Source organism: Scleropages formosus, chromosome 13, assembly GCF_900964775.1.
Source record: "Scleropages formosus chromosome 13, fSclFor1.1, whole genome shotgun sequence".
Lineage (NCBI taxonomy): Eukaryota > Metazoa > Chordata > Actinopteri > Osteoglossiformes > Osteoglossidae > Scleropages > Scleropages formosus.
In genome coordinates, this window is record NC_041818.1 from 4,595,107 (window position 1) to 4,611,772 (window position 16,666).

Sequence of the window (16,666 nt, forward strand, 5' to 3'; positions counted from 1 at the left end):
GCGTCAAAACTCACTGCTTTCATTGAAAGATTCTCGTCGTTTATGATTTATTTTAAACTACAGTGACATATTTTTCACTTTTGTCATACGTTGGTTAATATATTATCATTGGGTTTACTGTCATTTTCATTATACGTAGGTAGCTTTCTGTCGCGTATAGTAGTTGCGATGGGGAAACCCTGAAAGTACTGAATGTTCGTCAGAGCTGCGTCAGCTCGAGCTCAGGTGATCCGCGGCCGCCATGTTGTCTATTAGCAGCGGGAGTAGCAGCGCGTGCTCGCGCCACTCTGACATTCCCCGGGAGCTTCCAGCACTGCCCGAGCCCCTCCCCTTCCCCAACCACGTCGTGGGACCCGTACTCCGCGTCATTAACTGTGGGCTTGAGCACGGAGAGGGGCGTTTCGGCGGCGCTCGGCGCGGGGTGATACGCGCGCTCGGACTGTGGTGATGATGGTGTAGTTCCACTGCGGGATGCCTTTCGCCCAGCCGCGCGATTGCGGGCACAAAATGGAGGCGCGCATCGTTAACGCTGAGGTACGTACGTGCCTCACGGTCCGCATAACCTCGCCACGTCCTTTTTTTCTTTCTTGTCTTTCTCTCTGTTCCGGGAGAGACGAGGAAGGGCTGCAGCAGCATTCTTCTCAAATCCGGCCTGACCCTGCCTGACGGGGAGAGTTAAGCCTTAGGTGCTTTTCGTTCGTTGTGTGTTCTTACACTACAATCTTGATAATAATTCTGTATCATCACGTGGGAATTGTTTGTCTCAAACAGTGGCCGCAGTGTAAGAGTTGGTGCGGGAGCGCGGCGGTCCGCCAGTGCCGGCCGTTAGAGTCCACAACTAAACTGCACGCACGGCATCGCTGGGTAGCGCTCGCTGCGGTGGATACACTCTCGCACACACTAGTCCTTGGTCCCAGGAGCTGAACTCCACCAGGTGTATCCCAAAAGCAATGTTGGTTCACATGGGAAAACTGGTAAAAAAAAAAAAAAAAAAAAGGCTAAATGCCCAGTTTATATCGTGTACTTTTGAACTCTGTGAGTTTTTTTGTGTGTGTTGTTTAAAACAGTGGAAACAGACGTTCCTCCTGTGCAGTAAACTGCTGGGTGAGATAAGTGTAACTGCAGGAAAATGTCCTCCCTCCCCACCTGCCTCTAAGTGACAGGTAAGGGCCAAAACCCAATCATCAGGGCACATTTTTGGCACAGAGATCTTGTTTACTGTGTTTAGTATTAGTATTAAATTCTCTTTAAAGCCTGTCTTTCCTAATATGCCCCTCCACATGGCTCAAACATCCAAGCTTCTCGAAAACCAGGACACGGAAGAGCAGCTGAGCAGCGAAGGACAGTTCTCTTGTGCCAAGTGTTGCAGGTCTTGATTTTGTAATAGCTCTAGTAAGGATAAGTCTTACTTTGCCTTGTGAATAGTAATGTGTTACTGAGTGTGTGTGTTGTGGGACAGCTGTCTCCCAATGTGTGGATGGGGACCATCTGTGTGTTGCTGCACTTTTTTTTGTTTTTTGCTGGTGAAACGGATGTTGTCTGCTGACAGCAGACGACGGCAGCAGGCAGGGAAACAATGAGGTACTTCAGAGTGGTGACAATGGAGCTGCGGCTCGGTGCACAGTGGTGGTGTTCCTCGGCTGCCCTGCTCTGTGGCCAGCTGGCCCCCTCATGAATGCTTGTCTGTAGGGCCACAAAGATACGGCAGAAAAGGAGGGCCACTTTGGCCTGTGGCAGGATGAAAGGAAGGGACATTTGTTTGCCAGATGGCTTATAGGAGGCTTCGATGGCAGGTTCCCAAATCAGTCTCCTAACACCAGTGCTCACTTGCCCATCAAATATGAGATGGGCACCTGAAATGAGCTCCTTCTGTCCCTTGGAACTGTTGAACCCATCTTTTCAACAGAATTACTCAGTGCTGAACTGAATTGGCCTTAATGCAAAAGTGATGAAGGAAAACCAAGAGATGAAGATAACTTTATGTACCATTGCAAAAAGTTAAGTGGCAAGTGAGGAGAGGAAAACTGAGGGGGAGGGACTCCCAAACCAATGAAATGGGAACAGAGTAAACATTGCCTGTCCAAGAAAAGTAAGTTAGTGGCATTGAATTAAACTCATGCCAACAGCTTGTGTGGTTTTCATGATAAGGGAAGCTGTGTAAGTAGGTTACTATTCCCTTCTTATGCACACTTTTAAGGTTATGAATATGTAAACTCTTTACATCCTGAGCTGGATTTGAACCTATGACAGAGCAAGTAACCCAGGAGCTGTGAGGCACTCATGTTACCTGCTGTGCCACTGTGCTGGTTGGGATCCAAGTACCATCTGTTGAATTGAGTTTGGGCAGACTGCTTTTCTGATGGTGGATAGCTGGTGATGCAACATGGTCTCTGGTTGCTATGCTGTGAGTGCTGGCTACTGTCAGCACAAATGGCCGGATGGCCATGAATCATATGAGGGAGTGAGGCAGGAGAGAATTCAGCAAAATGACCATTGCTCATGTTTGCATGTATAGTCCTTGGCAGTTTGGCCTGTTTTCTTGCATTTATCCAGTCTTTCATTACAGTATTTGACACACTCACCAATTGCAGTGTGTGGCGTTGACAGCTTGTATCTGATATGTGTGCATTCCTCCTTAGCAGATACTTCTACTCAAAGCACCTTGGAATCTTACTGACTTAAAATGGGTACATTTTTGGAATTTTATTGTAATGGGTATTGAATATACCATTATGCTCTTGCTGTTTTATGGTCTCATCTGCCTTAGGGTCATTACAGGTAGTTCCCTTAATGTTCAGCATTGGCAACTTCTTGTACATGGTGCCTTAAAATCACTTTGTTTCTAGTCTGTTATTGTTTTGACTGTCCTGGGGATATGGCTATGTATATTTTTCTGGCCAAAATGCAAAGATGTCCAGTCCTGCAATAGCATCGTTCTGCATCGTTCCTCCTCCCCACCCTTCACGACTCTTGATAAAGCGGCATGAGTCATCTTTTCTCACTGTTGCCAAGAACACTTCAGATTGACCGGCTGAGTAATGCTGCAAATGTGATGAGATGGAACCGCAAAAGGTTGGGATGTCCAGATATTCTCCCTCATTTCCGTTATGACTTTGAGAAATAGGGCAATAAGTGCTGGCAGAACAGAGTGCTCATGACCACAGCTTCCTCCTGTGCCCTTGGGTGAGTGGGGGTGCATGATGGACCTTTCTGAAACTGGTCTCTGATTTTGGCAGAGGCAATCATTGGGGATGCTTCACTGGCAGCAGCTGATAATTGCACAAATGAATGGCTGATACTTTGTGTTTATGTAACATTTTCAGTAGTAAGGCTGGTCTCTGGTGTACCTGTTTCGTTGGTTAGAAGGAATGTTTTTGTGGCTTTTTTGACGACTCCTGCATTTGCAAGTCAATCATTTTCCTGAAATGGCCAAATGGATGCAGGAGGGAAAGTGATTCACCAAAAGGAGTGTGAAGGCAGTGGCATCAAAGTAACAAACTGCACAATTACACATCAATCATGTTTTGTTTGTCATCAACACCCAGTGGTATTCTACAAGTCTTTTCTCACTGGCAGTTTTAATTCAGCTTGGGATCCTGGGGGTTGTATTTTCTTTACAGTCACAAATAATACATAAAATGGTATTTTGCACAGTGATCACATTTTGTGAATTAAGGATGGAGATCCCAGTTTGTCTGTTCTAACATGACTCTAAAACAGTATTGTGTTGCATGTAAGCATTTTGTTTTCATGCTCTTAACTGTAAGTGCTTCATGTGTTTTCTTTAACAGGAGGCTACATGAGCATCTTAACTGGTAAATCATTGTCCTGTTACTAGCTCATTACTAAAGTACATTATTCTGTGTAGCTATCCATAATCTTAGCAACAGTACCTATGTTAAATTATACCTGGACTTTTCAAAACGATTTCCCTCAATTTGAATTGGCATGGTGCCATGGTAAAGGTCACATCTGACGCTTTGTTGGATTCCATTTCCAAAATATTTGGATCCTTGAAAACAGCTCCAGTGTGAAGGAATAGATGGCTAGGCATGGTTGACTTGCCTTGGGCTGAAATGATGCTGGGTGAAAATGTCTTACTCTGAAATGTGCTGGATAGCTTCTAAAGCCCCACATCATTGGATGCACTCATTCAGAAAAATACATTCACCATCAGTAGATTACAATGACAAGGTCTTTTTGCTGACATAAGCCTTATTGGATTTCAGAAGTTCTACATGTCTAAGAAGTGTCAGAAGTTGAGGTTTAGGGGAAGATGTACAAGCCTGAAGCCTTAAGGCATGCTTTCTGTGTGTGTAATCCCAGAAATCTTGTGTACGTTGGATGGATATGGATACATCTAAAATCCAGGAAGGCGGTGGTTTCCTTCTGCTCATTCTAGGAGCTGTGTGCTCACTGTGGCACTTAATTGTATGTTTATCTTTTGGTGCTGTCTGGCCTTATTACTGCTCATGGAAAAGCCTGAGCATTCCTTTTTTTGGGAGTTTAATTTTAGAAGATTAAGGAAGAGATGGGAATAGCATATAACGAATGTAAAACCAAAGAGACCTTTTGGTATAGGAAAAACATTGACCAGCCATTTAACAACAAATACTATCAGCTACCTACAATGTAAGTTTAACCTTGTAAGCACTGCAAATACATTTACATTTATTCATTTAGCAGACACTTTTATGCAAGGTGACGTACTTCTCATAAATAGTTTGTGCCTTATATTAGGAGAAAGAGACATAGCTGCAGATGTGCCTCTTAAGTAGTTACTTTCATCACATGCATCAATGTTCATCACACAAGTAGCTGCATAAAACTTCACCAGAATATTGCCAATTCCTAATCACCTTCCTAGTTTTTTTTTTTTTTTTTTTTTTGAGATGCATATAAACATTTACGTTACAATGGTAAATGTATGTTACAGAGTACATCAAGGGTGATTCTTGAGACCAAAGTCATTTAAAACCTTACTCTTTTTGCCAGGTGAGACTATTTTGAAGTGAGGAATTTGAGGTGGCGCAAAGGAGCAATGCTTCACTAACTGCTCTGAACTCCTCAGCTGCATAGTGGCAGCAGTCCACTGAATAGCCTTGGTACTTTCTTATATTGTAGTCAGAGAGCAGAAGTGAGAAATGCTTGCCTGACTCCTTTTTATTCTCCCTGTTTGAAATCTACTTCTCTACCATGAGCATTAGGGCATCTTTGTAAAAGTGTAAAAATACTGTAGGTGTTGAGTTCTGAGTGTGACACATGAAAATGTGTGAATAACCACAAGGGCAGACCTGCTGGAGCTTTGTGGAGTGTTGCGAGCTTCAGGTTTTTGTAGGGGGAGCCTTGATTTGTAGGACTACTGTAAATCTGGTTATGATGAGTGTGTCTCAGACTTTTGACTAATGACTTGTAATGGCTCTGTGAGCCCGCTGCTCAGACATGCAGGATGTCCGTCCGCTGTTTGTGGACTTCCGATGCAGTACTGGGATCCCGCTAAGTAGCCTTCTTTCCCAGAAGGAGTATATAGTATATCCATCTCTTGAGCCTGGAAGTATGGAGAGGGAGGAAGGAAGAAGTCTGCTTTGAGCTTGATGCCAGGAACACTTTGAAATGGTTTTTAGCTGGAATAAGAAATGGATTTTCTTTGGACTGGGTATAGTTTTTATATGCTTATAATTGTTAGTATGTGGTATAATAGATACTTTAATGGTTTTTGGTTGGACAAAATTTTGTCCTAATATTTTTATTGCATGAGTACTTCTTTTCTACATATTATAGGGAGAACTGGTAGTGTAGTGGTTAATGCTGCTGCCTTTAGCCTGAAAGGTTGCCAGTTTGAATCTCACATCTGGCTGTAGTATCCATGAGCAAGGTACTTAATCTAAATTGCCCCAGTGGAATTACACAGCTGGATAAATGGGTAAATAATTGTAAAGTAGCTTAACATTGTAAGTTGCTTTGGAGTGAAGTGCTAGCTAAATGAATAAATGTGCTTAATTCTCATACTGTATAGATCAGTTTCATGATTTTTTTTTTTTTTCTCTCCCCCATAACTTTTTATATTTATATACTCCGATGCCCAAAGGCTTCTTAATTTACAAGTGCGATTGGGACCAGAGCACTATTTGTAACTTTTCTATGTGACTCAACCTGTGACTTGCTTAAACTATAAGATGTTTTGAAATTGTACTTGATCAATTTTGAGCCTCATTAAAGATAAAACTAAAAATAAAAATCTTGTCTTTACAAACTCCAGTTGTTGATCAGTTATTCCATAATCATGTGTCTGTTCTTCTCGGTATATGTAGTTTACTTTATTTCCATGAGAATAAATCGTGTTAGTGGTGCCATTAGAACACTCTGGAACACCAGACACAAGCTGTAAACATTGTGGATGTAAGTTGAATTAGGAGGTCCCTTGTACATATGCATATTTCAGTTTTTCTTTTTCTTTGAACTGTCAGAGGCTATGTTCATTCTGCTGTGAACAAATTTTAGAAGAAAAATGAAGAAAATGTAAATCAATTGAAAAGTGTTCACATCTTAGAAAATGTTGAATCTTCATCCCTGATAACTTGAGGGACCAGCCTACACTGGCTCCTCACATCAAAAAGTGGTCAATTAAAAAAAAAAAAAAATTCTGATACGTTTTCATTTTTTAAATTTTAAAGAATTTTCCCCAACTTATTTTTGTAAATTTTAATGTAGTTCAGTTAATAAAATAACATAAATCTTACCCATGCGTTCTTTACATATTATGGCTGTGTCCAAGACTTTTACAGTACCTTTCCAGTGAAATAATCAAGGTACACTTTTATTATGTGTAAATCACCTTGGTGAATAAGGTGTGTGGGCTGATAACACTGCATAGCGTTCACTGGAAGTTCTTTTAGAGAAAAGTGTCTGCTAAATAAATAAATGTAAATACTTATGAACACACTTCCAGTCCAAGTTGTTTTCATGAGGTCAGGACCCAGTATATTTTGTCAATGTCAGTCTTCAGTTACACCGGTTTGGGATCTCCAGCAATCTTTTGATAACCATCGGGTATGTTTTGTTGTGCATCTCACAGTCTGGACTTGCACTGGTTGCATAGCTGTTGGGTGTCCCTCACCCCAGCTGTGATGGGCATGATGTCAGTGTCCCTTCTGTGGTCATTTGGCACAGGGTGGTGGTGCATGGACTCAAGTCGACTGTGTACGCCACACAGACCATTAGGTCATGGTGAGACAACCATAAACACTTGTCGCGTTATTGGATTTTCAGAGGTGCTGCTGGCTGGTCGGTCTTTTGGCATGGTACGTTCTGCCTTGTTTATGGTGATGGCATTACTTCTACTCTAGGCCAGAGTGTGTGTGGGGGATACAGCATTTGTCCACAGTGGCTTTTCTGGCTTCAGAGGACATGCTGCTCTCCTCTTTTCTTCCTTCTCATCCCACCTCGACCACTGTAACTTCCTCCTGTTTGATCCTCCAGCTTTTACCATAAAGCCTCTTCATCTGATCAGAGCTGAAGTAGTGTGACCTTCCATAGCATTTCCATGTATCTCCTCACCTCATGTCTCTTCACTGGCTGCCTGTGGCTGCTCAGGTTAAGTTGAATCTCTGGTTACAGCCTAAATGTAAAAGACAGTCAAAGGGTCTGTAGTCCAGTACATCTCTACAACCCAGCAAGAACGCCATGTACCACCACCTCTGCCCGCTTTGTGGTCCCAGTCGAGAGGTATGAAAATGAAACTCGGTTCTCTGTTTTGGCTCCGATGTGGTGGAATGATCTCCCTCTGTCCCTCAGAATCACTGAATCCCTTGCAAGATCAACCCACTTCTCCACATATGTATTAACAGCTACTTAAATATGTCACACTGTCTGTCTTGATCATATTTGTGTTTCCTGTTCATTGTATAGGCATGTGAAATGAGTGGTATCAGACGAATTAACTGTACTTCAGAAATTGCCAGTCTGCATCCAGAATTCTTGATGCTTTTTTTTTTATATTCTTTTTGTATGTAGTTGTACATCTCTTTGGAGAAAACCCATCCTAAATGAATCAATATAAATCTTAGGTCTTTCTTTTTTCCCCGAGATACTGATTGTGGCCATTATGTTAATGTGTTTTGTCATGCCTCCTTTTCCTCTTCCCTCTTAGGTAAATGGACATCAGATGATGGATGAACCTATGGAGGAGGGCGAGTCTCTCTCATACTGCGTGAGTACAGTCCTGGGACACTCCCAGCAGTCTCTTATTGTTCAGTTTTTACTCCTAGCTCTAAGGAAGATGTTTTTTTAGGCTAGCTATCTTGGTGGAGAGGACTTCTAGGACATACCATGGTGTACACCTGCTCAAGCACTTTAGTACAGAGGCGCCTGATGTGCAGCCTGCTGGTGGTGGCATGTAACTCAGCCACTGACACGCTAAGCTTATGAGATGCTCTTTGAAACCCTGGGGGCCCTTTGTAGCCGATCTTTGCTTTCCCAGCAGTGGTGAGCTCTCTAGCTGCGTCCAGTGGAAGCTTTTTGAGCGCGGAGCTCAACCTTGTGTTTCCACATTGCTCTAGGGAAATTATTTTAGAACTTTCTTTCATTCCTGGACACCTAAATACTCTGTGTGCTCCACATGAGATTTTCCACTGTTGAAGAAATTAATAGTGAGTTCAGGAGAACTGTACTATAAAGCAGACGTAGCAAAGTTGTTAAAGCTGTTGCCTTGTACACGAGGAACTCTGGTTCAAATCCAAGGTTCTTCTAGTACCACTGATCAAGGTACCTACTGCAAATTGTTCTGATAGAATTATGCAGCTCTGCAAATGGGTGAATCAGTGTTTGTATCTTAATATTGTGAGAACAGCTAGTAGTATTGTAGTTAGAGCTGCTGCCTTTGGACCCAAAGGTCACAGGTTCCAATCTCACCTCCGGCTGTACATTCATGTATTTAGCAGACACTTTTCTCCAAAGCAAGTTCCAATGAAGTCTATATAGTGTTATCAGCCCAGATACCTTATTCACCAAGGTGACTTAAACTGCTAAATACACTACTTACCTGAGGAACCCTGGTTCAGATCCAAACTTTCTGTAGTTCCCTTGAGCAAAGTACTTACCTTCAATTACTCAAGCAAAAATTACCCAGCCGTACAAATGGTTAAATAACTGAAAGTAGATTAACACTGTAAGTTCCTTTGGAGAAAAGGATCAGCTAAATGAATAAATATACATTTGTTATATTTACTCATTTAAATATAAATATGTCCCAAACCCAGTTGAGTGGCTTTTTTGTCACACCTCTGGTCAGCGAGTGACTGACTGACAGTTTATCGAGTGCATTTCTTATCGTACTGTATTAAGGAAACAAATGTATGGCCACCGTGGGGCATGTCTCCCCAGGAAGAGGGTGTGTACAAAGAGATCCCCATCACTCACCATGTGAAGGAGGGCTGTGAAAAGGCGGACCCCTCCCAGTTTGAGCTGCTCAAAGTGCTGGGCCAGGGCTCTTTTGGAAAGGTGGGTTGCTGCGTCATCTTGTCATGGGTTCCCTTAGTGCCATGTCTGTTTGTCTCTTTCAGTGTGACTGTCAGTGGTTACCAGTCAAATTTTAGGTACACCTGCTGGAAACTATTTTTTATTGTCATAACTGGCAATATTTTATGCCCAGATTATTAATTTGAATTGTTGTCACTTTATATCTACACCAGATAATTTTTGCACAATTTAGTGGTGTGTTTGGGGTTGATAACTTACTGAAGAATGAATGACTGCCCTACTAGCCATAACCCTGGTGGAACTCCATGCCTCTGAAGTATGCCGTGGTAGCTCTGCTGGTTAGCATTGCCATGGATTCGGTAAAGGTTGCCAAATCTGTGACAAGCAAAGCATCCCATAGCATTCTGTTGCCTTGTCCATGATGGCCAGTGGGAACCACACAGACACAACTCATGTTCGTCCCTCTCTGGGTTACAACCATTCAGCAGTTGGACCCAAACATTTCAAATGTTGACTCATTGGTCCATAAGACCAGGTCCTACTCGTGAAATGTCCAGTTCCTGTGCTTTTGTCCTTGGCCCACGCAAGTGTAGTTTCAAGAACATCTTCTCAAACCTTTAATTGGTATTGTACCTCAAAGTAAAGTAAAAAGCCAGTGCCAGAAGTCTAAATTGAGTAGCACCACACCCCATGAGGAGGTACTTACTCAACATATTTAGGATAAGTGCACACTTTCATCAGTGAGCCACATTGTGATAAATCTTTAGAACACAATGTGTGGGTGACATTACAAAAATACCAAAATAGGTTTACATTGCACTAATAGCATAGGGGGTGCTGTGGCTCAGTGGGTTTGGGATGTGCCTGCTCTCGGGTGGGTCTGGGGTTCGAGTCCTCCTTGGGAGGCCTTGTGACAGACTGGAGTCCCGTCCTGGGTGTGTCCCCTCCCCCTCCAGCCTTGCGCCCTGTGTTGCTGGGTTAGGCTCCAGCTCGCCGTGACCCTGCTCGGGACAAGCGGTTTCAGTCAGCGTGTGTGTGTGTGTGTGTGTGTGTGTGTGTGTGTGTGTGTGTGCGCGCGCGCGCGTGTATATACACACTAACAGCTCTGAACAATGCTGTTTGTTAATACAAACATGTGCAAATAATAATAATAAAAAAACCCAGCAGCACAGCAATACCAAATAGTGTGTGAATGCAAGACTTTGCATTCTGGGAGGGAAACCTGTTTTGATGTTGGAAATCAGACTCCTGGCTGGAAAGAAAGGTGTGGTAGGTTGGCGGGTTTGTTCATTCATTTCTTTGGCAGGTAGTGGAACTGGCTTTGTACTGCCAATTTAAATGACTTATCTGAACAAAAGAGGCCGCGAAGATCCCCCCTCCTCCATAGTGGTATCTGATTGTTCAGGTTATTACTTACTGGTTTGTCTCGGGTGGGCTCTCCCCGTAGGTTCAGTCCGTCAGGGCCTGGGGAGGAGTCCCACTTGACAGCTGTGGAGGATGGAGATTTTTATTTAGAAAAACTCTTTTAATGACTGATTTTTAATTTTTTAACTTGTAGATTTTGTAGCATTGTAAATTTAATAATGTTTTAAGTTTTAGATGTGTATTGTATGAATGTTTGTGGTTTTTGATGACAGAGCAGAATCATTTACATTTATTCATTTAGCAGACCCTTTCATCCAAAGCGACATACATCTCAGCAAAAGTACAATTTATTCATTACATTGAGAGAAGGAGACATAGCTGCAGACATGAAAGTCTCAAGCAAACCTGGTTTGTTCCCTACCACTTGCTGCACCGAGGTTCATTGTTCAAGTAGGTGCATAAAACACAGGATAGACCATTCCTGATACCTTCCTACCATTTTTTAAAAAATATTATAAGATACACAAGCAAGCAAATGCAGTGCCGGAGTAGTGGCTTAAAGGCTTTATCTGGTGATGCTCATGAAGTTACGGTGCATGAGCATTTACACCGTACATGAGCTGGAGAGATCTTGGGCAAAATGGGTCAAGAAAAGGTGAGTTTTCAGACCCTTCTTGAATGTAGACAGAATTTCCACAGTTCTGAGTGAGAGGGGAAGGTTGTTCCACCACAAAAGAGCCAGAACTGAGAACCTCCGTGCTTTACCTTTCATGCGTGGGACCACCAAGCGAGCAGAAGTAGACGAACGAAGGGGTCTAGCTGGGGTGTAGCGGTTGATCAAGACCTGTAAATAGCTGGGAGCAGTTCTATTGATGCATTTGTAGACAATAACCAGGGTCGTGAATTTGATTTGGGCAGCTGTAGGAAGTCAGTGCAGAGAAATGAGAAGAGATACGTGGGAACGCTTTGGCAAATCAAGCACAACCCGTGCAGCAGCATTTTGTAGATGCTGCAGAGATTTGATGGCAGTAGCAGAAAGGCCACACAGGAGAGAGTTGCAGTTTTCATGTTGAGAGTTGCAGTTGTCCATGGCCTGGACAAGTAGTTGGGCAGAGTCAATTGTGAGGTAGGGACGGATCCTACGAATATTATGCAGGATGTATCTGCAGGACTGAGTTGTGTCTTCGATGTGCTGAGAGAAAGACAGACTTGCATCAATCGTTACTCTTAGCCAAGGAGGTAGGTGAGATGAGTGAGTTGTCCGGTTTGATCGATAGATCGTGACAGGAGGATGGGCCAGCTGGGAGGTAAAGAATTTCTGTTTTGGAGAGGTTGAGTTGGAGGTGGTGATCAGACATCCATAAAGAGATGTCTGACAGGCAGGCAGCAATGCATGCGGGGATGTCTGATGCACCAGGTGGAAAGGAGAAGAGCTGAGTATCATCGGCACGTTAGTGGTATTTGAATCCATGGGAGGCTATGACCAGACCGAGGGAGGAGGTGTAGATCGAGAAAAGAAGACGACCCAATACCGAGCCCAGCGGGACACAGTTTGAGAGAGGCAGAGGAGAACAAGAGTTCTGCCAGACCACTTGATAGGATCTGTCAGATAGGTAGGACTGAAACCATCTTAGTGCCGCACCTTTGATCCCAAGCTGGTTAAGAGAGGAGAGTAGAATCCGGTGGTTGACTGTGTCGAATGCTGCAGACAGATCAAGGAGGATGAGGACTGAGGAGAGGGAGGCAGCTCTAGTGGCTTAGAGAGCATCAGACACCACCAGAAGGGCCGTCTCAGTGGAGTGACCAACTTTGAAACTAGACTGATAACCATCGAGGAGACAGTTTCGGGTGAGGAAATCAGACAGTTGATCACAGGCTGCCCGCTCTAGGGTTTTAGACAGGAAGGAGAGGAGAGAGACTGGTCTGTAATTTTCAACCGGATTAGGATCCAGGGAAGGTTTTTTTAACAAAGGTGAAATTAGAGCAGTTTTGAAGGCAGCTGGGAAACAGCCAGAGGAGAGCGAGGAGTTGATGATCTTAGAGATGAAGGTAGAGAGTTGCAGGGAAATGTTCTGTAGGAGTGATGATGGGATGGGGTCAAGCGAGCAGGTGGTGGCCCTGCGCAGTATCATGAAGTTGGAGATTTCTGATTTGGAGAGCGGCTTGAATTTGGAGAGGATAGCTTCGCAGGGAAGTCCAGCGTGAACTGGGCAGGTTGAGAACTTGTCAGTGATTGCTTTGACTTTGTCTCGGAGAAACAAAGCAAAGTCGTCAGCAATGAGAGAAGAGGGAGGAGGAGGTGGCGGGGGACACAGAAGGGATGAGAAGGTTGCAAAGAGTCTGTGTGGTTTTTTTAGATGCAGACTGTATTTTGTTGTGGAAGAAGGAGGTTTTAGCTGAAGAGACAGCAAATTGAAAAGCAACTAAGAGTGACTGGTAGGCATCCAGGTCCGATGGAGTTTTGGATTTACGCTATCTTCGCTCTGCAGCCTGCAGTTTGGTCCTCTTAGCACATAACGTATCAAACAGCCATGGGGTAGAAATGGGGTGTCCTGGTCTAGAAGACAGAGGACAGAGAGAATCAAGAGAGGAGGATAGGGCAGAGATTAAAGTTTTAGTGGCATCATCTGTAGATAGATCCGAGAATTGCGCAGCAGAAGGGAGAGCAGCCAGAGTAGCAGAGGCAAAGCAGGAAGGTGAGAGAGATTTTAAGTTACGGTGAAAGGTGACAACAGGTGCAGAAAGAGGCGAGGAGTTAATGGGGAGGCAGGGTTGAAAGGAAATGAAGAAGTGGTCAGAGACATGCAGCGGAGTGACAGAGAGGGCAGGACAGCCACAGTTGCAGGAAAATACAAGGTCAAGACAGTTGCCCGCTTTATGAGTAGCAGGGGATTAGGACAGGGAGAGATCAAAGGACTGTAGGAACAACAGAAGGCCGCTTGCATGAATGTCATCAACATGGAAGTTGAAATCACCCAGGAGAATCAACGGAGCATTATCCCCTGGCAGAGAGCTCAACAAGATGTCAAGGTCATCTAAGAAGCAGCTGAGAGGGCCAGGAGAGTGATAAAGAACAACCACAACAAGAGTGATTGGGGCAGTGATAGACAGCATGCCATTCAAATGAGGACAAATCATGCATGTGAAGAGGAAGAATAGAGTATTCCTACTGGGGAGAGATGAGCAGGCCTGTCCCTCCACCTCTGCTGGAGGAACAAGAGGTGTGAGAGAAGGAATAGTTAGTGGAGAGAGTTGCAGGTGTGGCTGAGTTGTCTGGGTGATCAAGGTTTTAGTTAGGGCCAGGAGGTCCAGTGAGAGATGGGAGGCGTAGGCTGGTATGAAGTCAGCCTTTCTCACAGCGGACTGGCAGTTCCAGAATCTCATGGAGAAAGTAAAGCAAGATGGAAGGTTTGACAGGTGAGGATAGATTAGGTTACTGTAGCAGCGAGAGCGCCCAGGTGTTTGGCGGTGGCGAAGTTGCACGGCTCGCTTACCGTAGAAGACTTTGATGGTTGACTGTTGGGTGCATGATCCCTTGTGGACAAATGTGCCGGTAGCCTTCCTCGGTGGACCCCCACAGGTAGACTCCCTTGTCTTTGCACCCCAAGTCTTCGCACCAAGAGACTGCCACTACGGATCACCAGCCACTGTTTAAACTGGGCTACTGCCTATCAGCTGAGATTCCTAATCGAACCACCAAATCACACCCACTCCCTGCTACGGGACACAGAAATGATCCGGAGAATGTTCACCCAGGAAACCACTAAATACTATTTAACAAACAAATTAGTGCCACGCATCACTACACAGATACACAACTGATTGTGTCTATCCGCATAGCTACACAACACGAATGTGCGTCGGGGAAAAAAGCAGTAGCAAAACAACTACACTTACTTGAAACGCAACGAACAGCAGCGACGGACCTCCAACGGAAAATATAATGCACAATCAGAATCGGAGTGTAGAGGTTTGACATGGGCCCTTGGCTGTTTTTCTTGTGGGGGTGACACACTGATGTATTATTTCTTGCTGTTTTTCTTAAAACACTTTTAATGGTTAAGGGTTTTAAAGTCTCATGTTTTCTTGTCATAGTGGATAATTATACTTGTTTTTAAACTGTTTATCACTCCTTGTATTAAAATGAGGTGATGTTTAGATGAATGAATAGGCTGTCATGTTTGTTGAGAAATGTCTTTATGATGATATTTTTGGGTGTGTGTTTGTGATGTAGAATATTGGAGGGTTTTAGCTCTTATTCTTGTGGTATGAAATAAAGTAGGGCGGGGGGGAATCCCAACAAAAGAGGAAGCCTCATAGAAGAATAGCCTTGAAGCCCTGAGGATGGACATCTGCTTTATGGAGTAACACCTTTTTAAATATATTGTACTTTCTTGCATCTTACCCCCTTGTATATTTAGATTTATTTCTTTATTTTTTTTTTAATTTAAGATGTGTGGACTTTACGTGCATGTGGGATTTCATTCACAGGTTTTTAGTAGCTTTTGTTTTACTTGGGTACCTTGAGAACTTTTAACTGGCTTTTGATGTTGATGATAATTAGTTTACTATATGTGTATGTGTTTTTTTTTTTGTGTCGATTATTAGTTTTATGTTTTAAGGGGTTTGGTAATGTTTTGCACTGTATTTTATAAGATGATGATGTTTTGGAGATGCATGTAATATGTGTCACGTAGGGCTGCTAGTGGGGGATGGTCCTTTCCTGGTTTTGTTGGTGTGTGGAAGATGTAATTTAGTTGTACGTTTATTGAAGCCAGTAAGGGGATTGTGTTTTTTTTTTTTTTTGGGGGGGGGGTTTATATGCATGTTATTGGAGAAGGACTTCATGTGATTTTTATTGTGACAGTGTATTCCATGTAAAGATTTTTTTTTTTTTTCTGGTAATGTTTTTGTTGACCAACCAAAGGAAATGTAGTTGTTTTAAAATTGGTTTAATTTTTCATTGTGTGTAACATGAAATAACTTTATTCCAATGAAGTTTTTAACAAAAAAATCTGAACAAAAAAGGAGGAGACACACGGGTTGTGGATCGCATCTGTCCTGTAGCTTTGTCAGTTTGAGAATCCCCTGCTCATATTTCCTGTTATGATCTCAGTATATTAATAAATAAATTACTAATAACATATCTGATATAGAAGAACTTAATTTGGGCAACATCCCTTCCAGCTGCAAGTGTGTCACTATTGTTGTGTATGCAGAACTGTGTAATGATCTGAGGTCATGTTGTTGTTTCCAGGTGTTCCTTGTTCGCAAGGTCAAAGGTCCAGATGCTGGGCAGCTCTATGCAATGAAAGTACTGAAGAAAGCGTCCCTGAAAGGTGACCGTTGAACTGTTCCATGTGTGTGTGTTTTTTCTTTCCCCCCCCCCTCCTCTTTTTTGGTGTGATTATTCAGAAATGCTGGATCCTACAAAAGTCGGGACTTATTATTTTCATGTCTCAATCAGTGTTCCAGTCAGTCTGACTTTTGTCAGATGTCTCTTGAATTAAGTCTTTCCTTTTTTTAATAGAAAATTGTGTAATTCAATTATAAAATATTGCACATACTGTATAAACTTTTTTGGACTTTCTTTGTGGCATTTATAATTTATTTTAGCTTTCAAATACTTAACACACTTTGTGCTTTGTTCTTGTGACTTATAGTATCTCCAGTGGGAGAATTGATGGAAGGAAGGTACAGGTATATGATACTCATTTAGGACAAGCAAATATCCACTACTCAGTAAACATTTGATTCTTCTGCATACTTTTCTAAATTCAGTTCAATTTATTTTTATAGAGTGCTGTTCCCATGCAGTGACACA

General features: G+C 43.0%; 1 protein-coding gene across 8 annotated transcripts in view; it reads left to right on the plus strand.

The window, feature by feature from the left end:
• The first annotated feature begins 236 nt into the window (after positions 1–236).
• Positions 237–16,666, plus strand: part of LOC108925442 (ribosomal protein S6 kinase alpha-6-like) — a 32,974-nt gene continuing 16,544 nt past the window's right edge. For 4 of the 8 annotated variants that reach the window (XM_018737367.2, XM_018737368.2, XM_018737370.2 and 1 more), the window contains exons 1-4: positions 237–534; positions 8,150–8,209; positions 9,343–9,498; positions 16,100–16,181. In XM_018737367.2, the coding sequence (XP_018592883.1) occupies positions 472–534; positions 8,150–8,209; positions 9,343–9,498; positions 16,100–16,181 (361 nt within the window). In that variant the 5' untranslated portion in view covers positions 237–471. Of the gene's footprint in view, positions 535–8,149; positions 8,210–9,342; positions 9,499–16,099; positions 16,182–16,666 lie in introns of those variants that run through there. The other 4 variants (XM_018737369.2, XM_018737371.2, XM_018737372.2 and 1 more) reach the window with 2 other exon arrangements.